Source organism: Folsomia candida, unplaced genomic scaffold (assembly GCF_002217175.1).
Source record: "Folsomia candida strain VU population unplaced genomic scaffold, ASM221717v1 Fcan01_Sc009, whole genome shotgun sequence".
Taxonomy (NCBI): domain Eukaryota; kingdom Metazoa; phylum Arthropoda; class Collembola; order Entomobryomorpha; family Isotomidae; genus Folsomia; species Folsomia candida.
The window spans coordinates 4,245,237-4,262,437 of record NW_019091201.1 but is presented as its reverse complement, the minus strand read 5'-3'; the positions used below and the strand labels follow the sequence as shown (position 1 = coordinate 4,262,437).

The 17,201-nt window shown below is 39.2% G+C and overlaps 1 protein-coding gene across 1 annotated transcript in view; it reads right to left on the bottom strand.

Moving 5' to 3' along the window:
* The window catches only part of LOC118436613, a 56,745-nt gene that overhangs the window by 21,735 nt on the left and 17,809 nt on the right, over positions 1 to 17,201 (bottom strand). The window contains exons 2-11 of the mRNA XM_035855060.1: positions 14,795 to 15,277; positions 10,967 to 11,071; positions 10,805 to 10,858; positions 9,125 to 9,655; positions 7,364 to 7,490; positions 6,143 to 6,203; positions 5,864 to 5,910; positions 4,021 to 4,088; positions 2,719 to 2,893; positions 897 to 1,228 (exon numbers count right to left, since the gene is read on the bottom strand). Coding sequence (XP_035710953.1) covers positions 897 to 1,228; positions 2,719 to 2,893; positions 4,021 to 4,088; positions 5,864 to 5,910; positions 6,143 to 6,203; positions 7,364 to 7,490; positions 9,125 to 9,655; positions 10,805 to 10,858; positions 10,967 to 11,071; positions 14,795 to 15,148 — 1,854 coding nt within the window. The 5' untranslated portion in view covers positions 15,149 to 15,277. The remainder of the gene's footprint in view (positions 1 to 896; positions 1,229 to 2,718; positions 2,894 to 4,020; positions 4,089 to 5,863; positions 5,911 to 6,142; positions 6,204 to 7,363; positions 7,491 to 9,124; positions 9,656 to 10,804; positions 10,859 to 10,966; positions 11,072 to 14,794; positions 15,278 to 17,201) is intronic.

Here is a 17,201-nt window from a genome sequence, read left to right as displayed (position 1 = left end):
ACTTGAAAAACAAAATAGGGGAAACCTTGGCGTACATACATATTTTGTGGCTGGGAGTGCACTCAACCACCACCACCATCACGACGAGAAACTACTCAAACATCAAATATTTATGTGTACATATGACACTGCGAAAAAATTGCTTTCTCCACGTGTGCGGTTTAAGGTTAAATAATAAACCACTTTTCCAAGTTTTGAGGCTTTCTCTTCCACTATTTCTTATTACTTTGTTTACTACGTATGCAGAAAAGTTTAAGGTGCATTATGTGCTAAGTGCATAACTGATTTGAATGCCGTTGTATTTCAATCTGTAACATGGATGATACAGTGGGAGGGATGAAATGGTTAAAAAATCAGATAGCACATAATGCAACTGCAATCACGATATGCAAACATTTTTAAGATGCATTATGTGCTAACTGATTTTTTGGCCGTTATACTTGTATTTCCTATGTCTCCATCAAGGAATTCTACCATTGGAAATATGAAACATCACTTAGCACATAATACACCTACGAATATGATATGCCAAAAGTTTAAGTTGCATTATGTGCTAACTTAAACAGCGGTTGGTGCAAAGTTGTTCACAGCCAATGAGTTTAACGTTGGAGTTAGCACATCTTACCACCAACCACTTTTCAACTTAGCACAAAATGCATCTTTCACTTTTCATACATATGCCAAAGGTCGAGCTTCTCAGTTTTATATAAAATTCTCAGTTTTCCCACAGCACCAATAATTCCATATATGCAAAACTTGACATTTTTTCTTTACCACCATGTTACGCAACTCTTGTCGAAAGTGAAAGCGCCCCCAGATCCCAACTTTCACTCTTACTTTCAATAAATTCTTTGCCCCCGCATGACCCACAAAACTTTATTAATTTGACCACTCACCCCTGAGACGGTTGTCGAGTTGGAGTTGGAATTCGCGTTGGGCGAGGGTCGCATCAGTTTGGTGAAAGTGGACCCGCTGAAATTCAAATAGGGGAAAGTTCCATTCAGGTTGAGATGATTTCTGGCTGAGGAAGATGCCGCCGACGACATCAGTCCGGTCACACCGCCCCCACTTTTAAACGTTAACCGCGAAATGGTCACGTTATAGCGGAGGATTGGATTCGAGTCGGACGCATTTTGGGGCGGCTTCCACGTCAAGAGAACGCGGACGGTTTTACTGTCGTCGGAATTTTCTTGAATCTTGGTCTCAATCCCTCGCGGCGGTGGGGGCGCTGGAAAGAGATAAAAAGCGGTAATTGAATATGTGGACAGGTTTTTTAGTGGTGAAAGTGGTGAAAGCTTTTTTGGCGTACTGGGGAAAATATGCAGTGTTTCGGGTGAAATTAACCATTTGCATGAAGTAATGGGGAGAAAGTGGTTTCGTGCAGATTTTGACCTGCAAGAAATGCAAGGTGAAAGAAACTACGTTCCGAAGCTGTACTTCATACAGCGCGTGGTCAGATGGCGCTTATTTCTTGCACTTTCTCGCACCTCGCATTTTTTGCATTTCTTATTTTGTAATGCAAAAAATAGCTGCAAGACAATTTTTTGCAGCTATTTTGACCTGCAAGAAATGCGAAACGCCAGAAACTACTTCACGTCGCTTTAGTTCATACGGCGGGTCACTAGATGCGTATATTTCTTGCACTTTCTCCCATTTTTTTGTACCTAGCATTTCTCAACTTTCTCCCAGTTTCTTGCACCTCGCACTTTTTGCGTTCCTTTCACCCCTCATTTCTCACATTTCTTTCTTTAAGTGCAAGAAATATAACACGAAAACCCGCAAGAAACGAAACACTAAAAGCACGAGTGTGTCCCGCCTAACCACGACGAAAAATAAATACGCTAAATTTCTCGTCTTCCCATGAAACGCGCATCTTTCTCTCTTGAACTTGACTCTGTTATTCCAAGTATGAATACTACATAAGGGGAGCAGATTGAGTTTCATTTCATTTCATCCACGTGTCGGCTTCATTTACACGTTTTCAGCTTGGGTTTCATTTTCACCGAAAAAATTTACGATGTGCTTGCTCATGCATTTTTAATGAGGATTCACCCTCAGCTTTGTTTGATGGGAGGCCGCCGCAAGCCGTACTTTCGTCAAGGGCGCCTATGTAAGTGGATCAATGGCGTGGCGTGTACCGTAACATGGACTGCGTAACACACATTCTATTACCAATTTACTCTATTTTACGGTATTGACCTTGGAAATATGTCACATTTCGAGGACTTGACAAGTGGGCATTTACATATGTAAGAGAAAGGCAAATTCAAATTAATTACGAATTTATTCGCGTCGAAGACCATCAAAGGAGTGGATTGAAAGCGGGTTTTACTACAAAATTAGGCAAATGTATGTATGCATGCAGTGGCCACGGAAGGATGGGGACAGAGGGACAATGTCCCCACGGTTGTATGATGTCCGCTTCATCTGCCCATGTTATATAAACCCCTCCCTTCCCTATCCTACAATGTTAACGACCCCAGATATCCCCACGGCTTCCGCGGCCACTGATTACATAGATACAACGCTAAATTCACAGGCAGAGGATTATGTACAGTGGCCGCGGAAGGGTGCGGACAATGTCCCCACAGTTATTCGATGTCCGCAGTATCTGTCCATCTTATACAAACCCCTCCATTCCCTATCCTACAATGTTAATGTCCCCCGATGTCCCCACAGCCTCCGCGGCCACTGGTTGCATGAATACACATAACTCACCGCATTTATCAAACCGGTAGTTGTAGGATTCCAGACAAGTCGGAGTTTTAAAGTCCAGCCGGGTTAAATTGCTTTCCGAGTACTGGTCCCAACTCCGGTCTCGGGACGTAATGAGGATCGAGTATTGTGTCCCGGCCTGCAAAGTGAACCAGTGTTGATGCACTCCGAGTGGTTCCTGGGGGAAATAAAAATAGAATTAATTTCGTAATGTGAGCATTCTTTAAAATTCCGAGTGAAGAAAAACTTTAGCGTCTCATCCCCCGCACACAAATTTGCAAAGGATGCGGGTGGGTGATTTCTTCGTGCATCTGACAGTTTTATGTAGTGGGTTGTTGTTGTTATCTAACGGGATGGATGCACTCTTTAAAATCTGGTAGAGTCACATGTGCTGGTATTGATTTGGTAATAACTTCCTACCGGATTGGTAGTAGTTTGTTTGTTAAAGGGAAATTTTTTAGTATCACAGCATTACTAAACAGTGGTAATTCCCGTTATTACCGGTCCCGGTAGAGTCATATATGAACTGCTAAAAATCTGGTAGAGTAACATGTACTAATATTGATTTGGTAATAATTTCCTACCGGATTGGTAGTAATTTGTTTCTGAGTGGTAAATTTTGCATTAAATTTTGCATTTAAATTTTGCATTAGTTAACAATCTGAGTCACATATATACTCCGAACTGGTACTGATTTGGTAATAACTTCCTACCGGATTGGTAGTAGTTGAGTGGTAAATTTTGCATTGCCACAACATTACTAAACGGTAATGCCCCTTATTACCACTGCTGGTATAGTCAAAAATATGTAGTCTGGTCAGTAATGATTTAATACCAGTTTTCTAAGAGTGTATCCATACAGATGGATGAAAGCTTTGAGTGGAATGATCCCACTTTCTCCCACTCTTTTAACTACTTAAAACATCGAGATGTATACCAGCTTGTTAAGTTCAGTGGCCTGCATGGTCAGCAGCTTTCACTTTGAGATCTTTTTCCCAATTGAATAAATACATAAAAAAATTTGGGAGAAAAAAAATGTCATCAAAAACGGGAAACGACAACAAGGAAAAGGAAAAAAGAGTGACATATTTATTCAATCAGTCAACATCAACTCCTCAATCTTAAACTTTGTGGGGCGACTTCCTCGCTTTTTTTGGTGATTGACACTGCACTGACCAGACACATACTGAGGCCATGTCAGCGTCAACGTCGTCGTCTGACCTCAGCAGGAGGATTGAGTAGGTCAAAGACGACGAGATCAAAGGAATCTAAGAGGAGAAAGTAAGTGGAGAAAGTAAAACTTACTTTAATTCTGATGGGTTTTTCGGCTCCTTCGTGAGTCTCCAGGACAATTTTGTAGTAACAGGTTTTCTCTAGAAGGGAATATTAAATTTTGTATTTTTTCAGGAAGTTTTGAAACCATTGACCCCAGGTTTTAGGGGTTAACGCGATATGATATTTTGTATGGTTTTTGCACATCAGGGGATTCTGACTCTTATAAAAATCGGTCTCGGAGTTACAATTATTTACTCATAATTTTATGCAAAATAGTATGTACAGAATTTTTTGCGCAGAAAAATTCGCAAATTATCCACAAGTAAACTTTCACCAAGGCTTTTCCTCCGTTTTACTCACCTGATTTAATTAAGTATGTTTTTCCTACAGATTTTTGATCTGTCTGCACTCTTAATTTTATGCGCAGTAAAATGTACGAGATTTTTTTGCATAAAAATTCGCCAATTATTAGCAAGTCTACACTTTCACCCGGGCTTTTCCTGGTCTCGTTTTTTTTCACTAACTAATTTAATTAGGTATGTTTTTACTATAGTTTTTGATCCGGCTGCACTCCTCCTAATTTTATGCATAGGATATTTTTTTTGCAGAAAAATTCGCCAACAAGTCAATTTCTCCTCGCTTTTTATTAACCTACTCATTTAATTAGGTATGTTTTTCTTCCTACAGATTTTTGATCCGTCTCTTTATTTTGATTCGCTTTGATCTCCTTTTTGGTATGCAACTACTTTGTCTAAAAACACAAAGTGAATTTAAAAGCAATTCGCTCTCTTCAGATCTTTGCAAAAGTAGAAAAGAAAGGTTTGGTTTCAAGGTTTCACAAATTTACAGACCGTTTCTTCCTCTTCTGATCAATTAAAGAAAAAGCAAAAGGAAAAAAATCTTTAAAGACGAAATTTTGCTTTATTCTTCTCTCTGTAAAAATCACGGCATGTCAAAACCTTGAGATCAATCGCGGAAAATTGACTCTTTGCAAAATTGATACCTTTAAAAAATTGTGCTTTGTTCTAACCAAACAAAACAGTGAGTTCCTTGTAAAAAATATTTATGCGTGTTGACAGTTCCTCATGACTTTGGAAAACTTTTTGTGAAAAACACTGTGAAAAACATTTCCAGGTAAAAGGTTTATGAATATTTAATTTATTTTGCGTCTTTACAGTTTTATTTATCACGTTTACGTTCATGAAACAGACAAAAATTAAATTCCAACTTTTCTCACTAACAAGGGACGTCTAACAGTGGATGATCTCCGATTTTGACCAAATTAATGGGAATCGATCATAAATTTAATTAGTATGAAATTTGCGAAGGACACGATCTCCCAATGGGCACGTTTGCCAAATATATTTGCACCCGAAGAGGAGAAAACGCGCCTAAAAGTCGACAAATTTTACCCTTTCCAAATTTACTGGGCGTTTTCTCCTCTTCGGATGCAAATATCTCTGCCAAACGTGCCCATTGGGAGATCGTGTCTTTCGCAAATTCCATCCCAATTAAATTTGCGATCGATTGACACTAAAATGCTCAAAATCCGAGAATATTCGATGGAAGACCTCCCTTGTCATTTTAAGAGAAACTTAAACCTCTGAGATTTCCGTTTTCACTAAAGTAAGTAATCGTACATCACATTCTCTGCAAGGGCAAATCCCCGTCCACTAAAAAACGTATGAATGTACATACATACACCAAATGGATGAGAAAGCGCATTAAGTCATTCAACTTTTATGAGCTTAGTGCTCACATGTAGATACGTTTCGTATATGCAGAACTCAAATATGCAAAACCAGTGCATGCCAGATAATCCCTTGGCCACACAAAACTTTTCTCCGTGTTCCGTTCCCTTAAAATATTTTACCTTGAGGTGGATCCCAACCGATCAGAACGTTAACAATGGAACTGTTGCTGAAAATTAGGGAAATAAATAAACAAGTTAAAACCTTGTAGCATACATAAAACCAGTGGCCGCGGAAGTGTGGGGACAAAAGGGGTACAATGTCCCCACGGTTGTTCGATGTCCGCATCATCTCCCCATGTTATATAAACCCCTCCCTCCCCCATCTTACAATGTTAAAGTCCCCGATGTCCCCACGGCTTCCGCGGCCACTGTATAAAACCATACAAAGTTCATACTCACCTGTCAACAGGGATCGTTTTAACCACATAGATTGAACGAGGGGGTCCAGGTTTGACGTATCCTGCCGAGAGAAAGTAAGTGATACAGAATTAGTACAAAGCTTTAGAGGTCCACACGTTATCTAGCACATTTGATCAGATTTAGGGTAAAGGCATACAATAAAACTACTTAAAGCATTTATGTATACTTTTTTGTACATAATTTGCACCATAGTTAAAAAAATAAGTGTAACATCAGCTTAAATTACACTATCAATGAAAATCAGGTCAGATTTGTATTAAATGCGTGCACAAACATAGGATACAATGCTTAGACCGAATTTAAGCTTGGTAACTTGCGCCGTAGTAAAAAAAATACGACATTGGCGCAAGTTAAAATAAATGCAGATCAAATCAGCAGATCAGGTCAAATTTGTATTAGAACCGTGCCCAAAAAATCAATGGGATGCTGTGTTTATAAACACTTTCATAATTTGCGCCATAACAAAATTTCCATACCATTGGCGCAAGTTGAAGGACATTTTTAAAAGGATCATTTAACGTATATGTTTACCTAGAAAAAAAGCACGTACAGTTTTTGCATACAAAAATACGTACACTGTGCACTTGAAAAAGTTTGCACTTTGCCCCGTATCCTACTCACTTCTCTGCCTACACAAACTTTCTCCTCGCTCACTCAACAACCACTCGACAACTTTCTCTATCTCTCCTTTTGCCATAGGATTTTGGCTAGATTTACGTTTCCACTCGTAAAGTCGAGATCAAATAGTGGCAAGATTTTAGCATTATTTATTCAGTTATTTATGTAGTTCAAGCATGGCAAACAGTAACACACGAGTGAAAGCAAGGGAAAGCTAAAGATGGGCCGGATACATAAAGAATTTAGGAATTTAATGTTCTCAAGAATTTTAAGGGAGTCCTTCTGCATACAAAATTCTACGTACTCGACCAAATTGCTCGTCTTAAATGGTACGACAAACAGACGTACCTAGAGATAAATACACATAGAACAGTGGCCGCGGAAGCGTGAGGGGACAGAGGGACAATGTTCCTAGGGTTATTCGATGTCCCGAACAACTCCCTATGTTATATAAACCCCTCCCTCCCCTATCCTACAATGTTAAGGTCCCCACATGCCCCCACCCATTCCGCGGCCACTGCACACACAACACACACTTGGGGCCACGTGCTTAAACACACGACGACGATTTATTTCAATTACCGTTTAACGTAACGTAGCTGGAAGAGGTGACCTCGTCCATAAATCCGGACGGAGAAACGGCTGTAACCCGCCATTTGTAAGTATCCGAGAGGAACGTGACATTAATTTGTTGAAGGTTGTACAGCGTCTATGGAGTGAAAGTGAAAGAGGCGAAATATTAGCATGTGCGAAATTTCGGGGTAAACAATGGTCGATACATTTAAAGAGAGAGAGAGAGAGATAATATCCAGTGTGGCGTTTGTTGAGAGTTTGATAAATACATTTCTTGCACTGTAAAGCAAGCCACGCAAGAAATGCGAGGTGTAAGAAACTGGGAGAAAGTGCAAGAAATATGCGGCATCTAGAGACACGCAGTATGATAATCCACCACCCTCCAAGTCGGAAACTGTGTTTTTTTCAGATTTTTTTTCAGATTTTGATGGATTTGCACGCAGGTTTTCGAGGTTTTGCAATGCCTGAATAATAAAATTAAGACCAGATTCTTCATTGTTTTCCTCCAGGTTTAGAAATATTTCAAAATTCGTCCCAAATTAATTTTTTAGTGCTAGAAATATGCGCCACCTAGCCACGCGCCGTATGAAATATTTACAGCCGCGGAACGTATCTAGTTTCTTGCACCTTGCATTTCTTGCAGGTGAAAATATTCCCCTGCAAGAAACCACTTTCTCCCCGTTATTTCTTGCAAGTGGTTACTTACTTCCACCCGAAACACTGCTCATGTCGAAAATATTTAAATTTTACGAATAACAACAAAACAAAGCCTACACACTAATCTGGTTAATTAATGTGCATATTTATTCAGCCCAGACGTAATGATAAGGCTAACATCAACATGTTTACCGCTTCACTGGAGAAGATCAAGTATTTGATACCGCGTGGATTAATTTTCATTTCCGTGCATACGACAAATGCCAAAGTGTGCCCATTATAAAGTGGGAGGGACAAATGCGTCGAGAATATATCATTGTTTGACAAAGGGAATACATAACTGCGCGATTCTTCCTGCATCTATTTACGTAGGAAATATATGTACGATACCCGGGTTAAATTCAATTTGCTAGCTCTTCAATTTGCATACGATTAAAATTCAACGCACAAAACACTCCGCTATTATAAAGCGTAAACTTTCATCTCAACAAAAAAAACTCCCAACGGCTCAAAAAAAAGTAAAATTACGCCTTACTCTGTAGGGTACAAGACTTCATAAATAGTTAAAATTAGCCTACAAACAACAACTATAAACAAACGTAGAGTGCAGACTTCGTTGAGCCCGAGTCAGGGATTAGAGTCTGTTTATACATAAAACCGATTTTGGTCACCTTCGAATTTAAGTCGTAACTTTGTCTAAGATACATAAATGTGGGAAAAATTTGAGACTCTATCGTGATATCGGACAGACAGACACGCTTTTTACATAAGCCCTGACTCGGGCAAAAAATTATAGACTTTTTAATACTTGTTTTTAAGGAAGGGAAAGTTGTGAAGATAGCTGTTTTGGCTGTCGTGCCTCAGAGACGCACAGAAACGACTGTTACGTAAGTCCTGACTCAGGTTAAAAATTGAATTCCATCCTGTTTTGTTTTAAAAGAGAGAAAGTTAAGACGATAGCCTTTTTCTCTATCGTGTCTCGGACAGACACACAGACACGACTATCACATAAGCCTTTACTCACTCTAAAAACTGCAGTCTGCCTTTTATTATTTTTTAAAAAAAAAGAGAAAGCTGCCCCGATATTAAAAATCTGTCCTCGCCCTGGCTCACCTTTCCCAGTGCTTTCCACTCCTTTGATCTCCCAGAATACTTTTCAATCACGAAGACAACGGGACCATTGTGATGTCTCGATGAGGAATTCGGGTGACGGAAGTTCTCCTCACGATCTTCGTCACCACTTTCTCCTCCTCCCTCCGCCTTTGCCTTTCTCCATTGTTGCCTCGCGTCCCACTTGAGGACGACGAAGTGATTGGTAATTTCCATTGTGTTGTCCCACTTGTCCGTTTCCCCATCTTCTGTGGAAATTAGGCCCAGATTTCCGCCACCAGATTTCCCCCCGCCAACGGCATTATTTTCGGAAACGCCTTCGCAGAAAACTTGCGGGGTTTGGGAGAAAACGGGAGAATGAGAAGTGATGGTTTTGTTGTTGATTTCGATTTCATGGTCATCATCACCTTGAGATGTGGGCGAGGAAGAGGATCTTCTCGTGAGAGCGTCTTCATTGGCAAGCTGAGCACCGTCAAGGACCGCTTTATTTATGGAGAAGCACAAATTTTGGCAGAACGAGGTATCCGAAAAGGTCTGAAATGAAATTTAGAGCAGGATTTTTTAAGTTTTAGGTTGAAATGATTGTGATGAATAATGAAGTAATGCGATGAAAGGAGATTTCGGGGTGGGAACAGTGACCGCGGGGAGAGAGGGGGCGGAGGGAAAATTTCTCCATGGTTATTCGATGTTGGCATCATCTCAGCATTTCATATCCCTATCGTACACAAGTTTAATGCCCCAGTTGCCCCATTGGGTCCGCGGCCACTGGTTGTGAAAGTGAGAGAAGGACGACGAGTGGGAAGCAGCTTACTTATTAAACGGGGAGGAAGGACGCTGGTGGGATTTTGCAACAGGTTTTTGAAGAGGGAAGGTTTGGCGAAAACCATTTTGGCGAAAAATTTCGACACAAAAAATCGCAGTATAACAGTAATTTTGACATGTGGTACTTTTTATGTGGTATTTTTTACAACTTTAGCGAAAATTTATTTTCGCCAATTCGATTTTCGCGAAACTGACCGTGACCACAGATTTTGTACACGGGGAAAATATTATGGAGGAGGAATTCTCTGGATAAAAAGTGTGTGTTGCTGCACGAGTTGATTCTCACAATACAATTTATAATGAGCTTTTCGGTTTCACGTGGATAAATCCTTTTTAATAATGGGTGGAGGAAAACAGTATGTTTTAAACTGCGTGGGATTAAATGAAGATTCTACAGGTTGGAAAATTATTTTATAGTGCGACGCAATTCTTTAAAACTGTACAATAGAAAACTTAGTGTAAGACTGATCATCAAAATCAACATGTTTTTCTGTTTCGGGAATTTATTTTAAAATTCTGGACGACACATTTGTAGTCAGTGAGTTGATTAATGGAATAGCATTGAGCTTTTTCAGGTAGCTTTTATGAGTTCCAATTTTTCTTACGGCCTCTAAACCTTGAGATCTCCTTCAAAAAGTGTCAAAATCTGGAGTGCATATTTTCAAAAAATTTACAACTTCCTGCACTACAAATTTGTTGTCCAGAATTGTAAAATAAACTTCCAGAGCGGAGAAATGATTAAAAACGTGCTGATTCTGACGATTTGGTGTCACTGATACGTTAAATGGGTGATTGAGGCAAACTGAGACAAATTGCTTTCTCCACGTCTGTCCTATTTATCAATGAGAATCTATCACTTACACAAAATGCCACGCATTCATCTCTGCTTCGAACTCGAAGAGTGAGGTTTCGACACTGAAAAAAATTAATAGAAATTTTTTACAAGTTATTAGCACGAAACAAATCATAGCCACCTGCCACTTAGGAGCCCGACCTTTACTCCATAGATTATTAATCACTTACAATTTCACATTTGGCAAAGTTGTCCGAGTTTTTGCTGCAGAGGAACGGGCTGTAAACGTCCTTCGTGATGAATTGTGGTGCAGGTGTGGAGTATGGTTGAGCTCCCTGGAAAATCAGAAATAATAACATTAAAACAATGAGATGGATTTCAGAATGAAATTCATTGGCCGCGGACGCGCGGGTGGGGACAGAGGGACAATGTCCCCACCATCTCCCCTGAATGAAAATGAATTTCAGGTCATTTGAACGAAAATGAGTGAAAGATTCCGTCATTTCAGATGAATGATTGTGGCAGGATTTTCACTCCATTCATTTTTCACCATATGCTCAATACATCGTGCGAAGTAAGAAATGAAGTCCGATGAAGTGAAATGAATAAATTTGAAAGAAAATGACTGAATGTGAATGAAAATCTTAAGTCGTCATGATTTTTGCCTGATTTTTGAATTTAAAGGAAAAATTGGACAAGTATTATTCCTACAATGTTAATGTCCCCACGGCTTCCGCGGCCACTGCTGAATGAAATTGACATTGAGTTTCCCTTTCCTACTAAATACTCTTTGTAGGACAGCATAATTGACATAATAATGAACACGTGTAAGTAAGTGGTTACAAATCAGACAATAAGCAGCGAATTAATTCTGCCCCTTCAGTTCAGACCAGATGCCTAATTCTGTACCGACGCTTATTTACATATTCAGTGTCTCAATGAGAGGGAGAGGAAGTCATCATTTCTCTTCTTCAATACCCGAATTAAAATCTGGGCACGTTTCACTGATTAATTTTAAGGTGGAAAACGTAATTAATTACATTTGTGAATAACTGCATTTTCATTTCCATGAATTCGTCAAACCAACCAACCACTGAATGAATTCGGGACGAATCACTGAACTTTGTCCGGGCGCGTGGGATTGCTTTCACCCACAAGAATTCGCCATGCGAAGTGGCCGCGGAAGCGGGGGGACATGTGGGGAAATTAACATTGTAGGATAGGGGAGGGAGGGGTTTATATAAGATGGGGAAATGATACGGACATCGAATACTAGTGGGGACATTGTCCCTTTGTCCACACCCTTCCGCGGCCACTGCATCATGTTCATGTATTTTAGTAGCCAGAATTCTCCCAGTGGCCGCGGAAGCCGTGGGGACATTAGCATTGCAGAATGGTGAGAATAAGGAGTGATTTAAATAACATGGAGTAATGATGAAAATATCGAATAATTTTGGGGACGTTGTCCCTCTGTCCCCTCCAGCTTCCGCGGCCACTGAAAAAAGGATCCCTAGTTTGGACCAGGTTCGTTGTTCTCCCAGTGCAAATTTGAATTTGATGGCATATTGCATATCGTGGTCAACCCACGTCATAAATTCCCACAAACGTCAAACTCTGCCAGTGTAAAAACTTTAAAATAAAATAAATCCAAAACTTTCCTCGGAATTGGTACACGTGTCAGCCAGCCTTTCTCTCCTGAACAATCAGGCTTTCTCTCCAGGAGAAAGTGCCATCTTAAAAAGACCAGATTTTGGTCAATACCTACTAATTTCATTTCATTTTATAACTATTTCCGCTTTTTAATTGCAAAAGTTTCCAGAAATTTAACCTCAATTGTGAACAACTTTATGTACAATTTTACCTTTCTAATTACCCCAGTAAAATTGGGGACAAAAAGTCGTTAATTTTGACCCCCAATTGCGCAAAATGGATGAAATTTCATTGGTGAAAGTGGTGGTTGGAAGAAAGTGAAAGTGACAGTAAAACGGAGTAAAATGGGGTAATTTTGGCCATTTCAAGTTATCCAAGATAAGCTTGCCGACCTTCAGTGCATATCTACTCCCACATGCGGAAGGAATTCAAAAATATATCAGCTTAAGTTCGCTGAATCGAAAGAGACAGCTCTGAGCTCTGTTTTATACTTTGGTCGGATCGGATGGATATGCACCTAAATTTGTATGTAAGTAGATGAAAAAGAAGTCATCAAACTATGCTTTTCCCACGAGGAATGCATACGTAGAAGAGGATCACAGGGTATGAGAGATAGTCTAGTTCTATAGAGGTGTGTATGTATGTACAGGTTTTGAACCCGATAAACATATCGATAAGCACGTCCAGGAGAAAAATGTGACATGTTAAAAGCCTGCCTTAAGCCAGACTTGGTCGAAATGACGAAGGTTTGTCTACAGCGATGAACTTGTGTCTCGTATTTATGGATTTTGAGGGATGATTGTTTTGGGAGAAAGTGAGTTTACAAGTCAGCTTAAAGTTTGAGGATATTATCGACCATTCTGATTTTGTTGGGTAACGTTATTCATCGACCAATGTTATCCATTCGGAGACCATCGACCAGTTGATCGCATAAAAATAATTGAAGTGTAAGTCTCCCAGCGTATGCTCTCCGAATTTGAGCAGGCAAGTGTTAATACATTACAAATTTAAGGAGCATGAAATTTGCGAAAGACACGATCTCCCAATGGGCACGTTTGGCGAAGATACCTGCATTTGAAGAGGAGAAAACGCCCAGTAAATTTGGAAAGTGCAAAATTTTTCAACTTTACTGCGTGTTTTCTCCTCTTGGGATGCAACTATTACGGCCAAACGTGCCCATTGGGAGATCGTGCCTTTCGCAAATTTCATACTACTTAAATTTGTGATCAATTGACACTAATTTGGTCAAAATTGCGATCTTCAGTCCCTGGACAAACCGTCATTTGGGCCGTGTCTACCTCATCGTTTCTCGGGTAACACATAGGTACAAATGTATGAATGAGTGTGTAGGATTATTCCGGATCAAAGCTACTTTCTAAAGGTATGTACGTATTCTCTGATTTCGTATAGAGCACAGAAACTTTAATTGCATTCTATTTTTGGCAGTTGTGTTTCCCTTCAATACAAAGGTGAGTGAAAGTACGGATATGTACATGCGTGTATCCGTACATAGATAAAAGTGGCCCACTCGTGAATCACGGGCATTGCACGTAAATATCTCAAAAATTTATAAAGTCACTTTGAAAATTCCATGTAAAATTAGGCACTCGTCGAAGAGTCAAGTGGAGCGTTCAAAATCTAATTGGAGGAAATTTATTTCTCGTGGATACAGGATTTCGGAAACTTTTAGGAAGCTTGTGTACTCATCGATCTCTTGTGGTTGGTGAAAGCACGGCCTGCTTCCTGTTAATATTTAGTACTTTCTCTTAATGAACAAAAGTTTGGGTACACTTTTCAATTAAGGAAACCTTTGTTTGAAGAGTATGAAAAATGAGAAAGTTTCAGATTCATTTTTTTTTGTTGAGTGGGTTGTTAAAACGGGAACAAAAAAGGAACAACACTACAAGAGAAAGTTGAGATGCGCGTTTTACTACGCACAACACCCACCATTTCGTTAATTAGATACGCTCGTATAAAAAAGAACAACGGGACAAAGGAGACATTTTGTTGTTTGGGTTGACTAGTGATCAGAGGGTGGATATTTATTTGAGAAAAATTGTGGAAATATGAATAATATTTGCCCAATTTGTTTTAAAATATGCGCAGAATATTCGTAAAATTAATATTTTTTAATTTAATCTTTTGAATTTTTTGTTGTCTAATTTTTTTGAGCAACAAAATTCTACGCATTTTCGAAAAAATGCTGAAATTTGTATTGAATATTTTCGAAAAAGCGGAAAATATTTAAGAAACAATGAGAATTTTTGCAAAATTTGAATTTTTGAATTTAATTCTGGATTTGTTGTAGTCTAATTTCTTTAAACAAAAAAATAAATGCATATCCGTCCTATGCTCATAATAATAAAAAGTATATAAGTATGCAAATTTAGCAGGAAAAAAATACTTACAAAGTTCTGCAAGCACCTGGCCTCCTCCTGAGCAAGGATGACAAGTTGGCCATACTCGAGGGGCGGATTCCCCTCCACTTGTCTGCTACTCAATCTGTTCCCCCCATTTTTAATACTGTTCGGAAAAGCTGTCTGATTATTGTTGGAGAGGCTCATCGAGTTAAAATTTGCATTCGGCGCGTCTCTTTTAGGTCGCAGAAATTCCGCGCGGACTGGCGACGACCTGGTCTCGGCGATAAAAACCAGCAGGGCCACCGTGAGGGTCAGGGTGCCCTTAAACTTGAATTGGTGGTGGTACTTTCTGTGCAGATTTCCTCCACCTCGTCGCGAAAAAAATGGCGAGAATTGGACCATATTTTTGCCTTCTTTTTCACTCAGTTAAACCCAAATTTAGCCACGAATCTTGTCGTGATTATTGGTTCTGACAGAATCTTCATCTCGAGAGGAGGAGGAGGCGGGCGTCCTGACCGATCGTGTCAAAACCTGGAAATATTCAGAAGCAGGCAGTATGTTATCATTAAGTCGGTTTTATTTAGGACATGATAAATGCGCGAATAGAATTGGATGAACGAATATGTTACAAATCACCGAAGAATAATCCCCTCGGGACTATATTTTCTGATTTAGATTGCATTTTGTAATGCAATTATAACTTTGGGTGCAGTGCATTCAAGGAGAAAGGAGAAGTTTCTCTTCTCCAGAGAGAAAGTTGACGTGCGTTTTTTGGGATGAAGTTTTATATATTTAGAAACCAGGCACGAGCTGGGTGGCTGATCTTGCATTTCTTGTCTTTACATATGTACATATGTATTTGTGGATATGGAACAGTTGGATGAAAATTGTGAATGGGGTTTCGTTTCTTGTGGGTTTGCAAAGGTTATTGAATGAGGGAAAATATTGGCATGTGCGAAATTTCAAGGTAAACCACACTCGATACATTTCATGTAACGGATCATGTCCAGAGTTTCGTCTTTTGTGGATATGCTAAAAAAAATGCAATTTCAATGCAATTTTCCTTGCAAATAATGTTACACGGGAAAGCAAGAAATTCTACGTTTTTTGCAGGGGAAAGTAAGAAATGCTACGTTTTTTTGCACGGAAAAGCAAGAAATGCGAGGTGCAAGAAACTGTGAGAAAGTGCAAGAAATATGCGCCATCTAGCCACGCGCCGTATGAAGTATTTATAGCGGCGGGGCGCAGTTTCTAGCGCCTTGCATTTCTCCCAGGTCAAAATATTTACCTGCAAGAAACCACTTTCTCCCCGTTATTTCTTGCACCCGAAACTCTGATAGCAAAAAATGCGAGTATCTATCTACAAGAAATTTATTTATACAACCTTATTCGTAATTGAATTGAATTACTTAAAAGGTTTTCTTTCTTTCTTTTATAAAATGCTCAGTTTAAAAGTGATAAAAGTTTAATGAGTCGAAATTCAGACACGTTTTTGAAGTAGTTATATTACAATATTGCTCGTGGTGGTGGTGGTGGTTAAATAAAATGAAATGATTGGACGAGAACTATAAGGAATCGATCGATAAGCAATCTATCAGAATTTGTGTAGACGAACAAATTGAGTTTTTCTACTACGAAACTAAACTAAACTACTAACCAGTTATTTAGTTGGTGGTAGGACAAAGTACAACAACTTTGCCATGCGGATGAATTTGTTTACCGAATTTCTTGGAAAACAAGGGAAAGATCAAAACAAAGGGGACGACGATTTTGTGTTTCGGAACTAAATTGTACAATGAATTTCGTACCGGGTACCATAACTTTGTTGTGCTTTTCGCTTGTTAAAAACCGGGCAAAATTTTGCTTTGAAGAATTTTCGCTATTTAACAATCGGGACGCAAACCATGTTCAACCCAGATTATTTTTTACCATATTAGTTTGAAAGAGGAACTCGGTAGAAACAACATTTAGTAAGGAACTTGCGAAAAATGCGAAAAATTCAGCGAGTTTTGGGCGCCGCAAGTTCGCGAAAATGCTCTGTTTTCTAGCGGAATCTGGGCCTTACAGTAGAAATTGTGGGTTTTCGCGAACTTGTGGCGCCCAAACCTTGCATAATTTTTCGCATTTTTCGCAAGTTCCGTACTAAATGTTGTTTCTAAAGAGTTTCTCTTTCAAACTGACATGATCAAAAAATAATCTGGGCTGAACATGGTTTGAGTCCCCATTGTAAGTACACATTTAAATTTTGTTAAGGAGAGGATTACCCTAAAACTTTTGGCATTTGGGTAAATTAAGCGTAATACACATGTACATACATAGGTATTCATTAAGAAGATGAAATAAAATTTAGACAACAAAGAGATTACGTTCGTTTATAATTCCTTCATTAAATTTTGTCCTTGTTGTTGATAACTAGCTGGATTTTATGGTAATTAATGGCAAAAAATAAAATTAG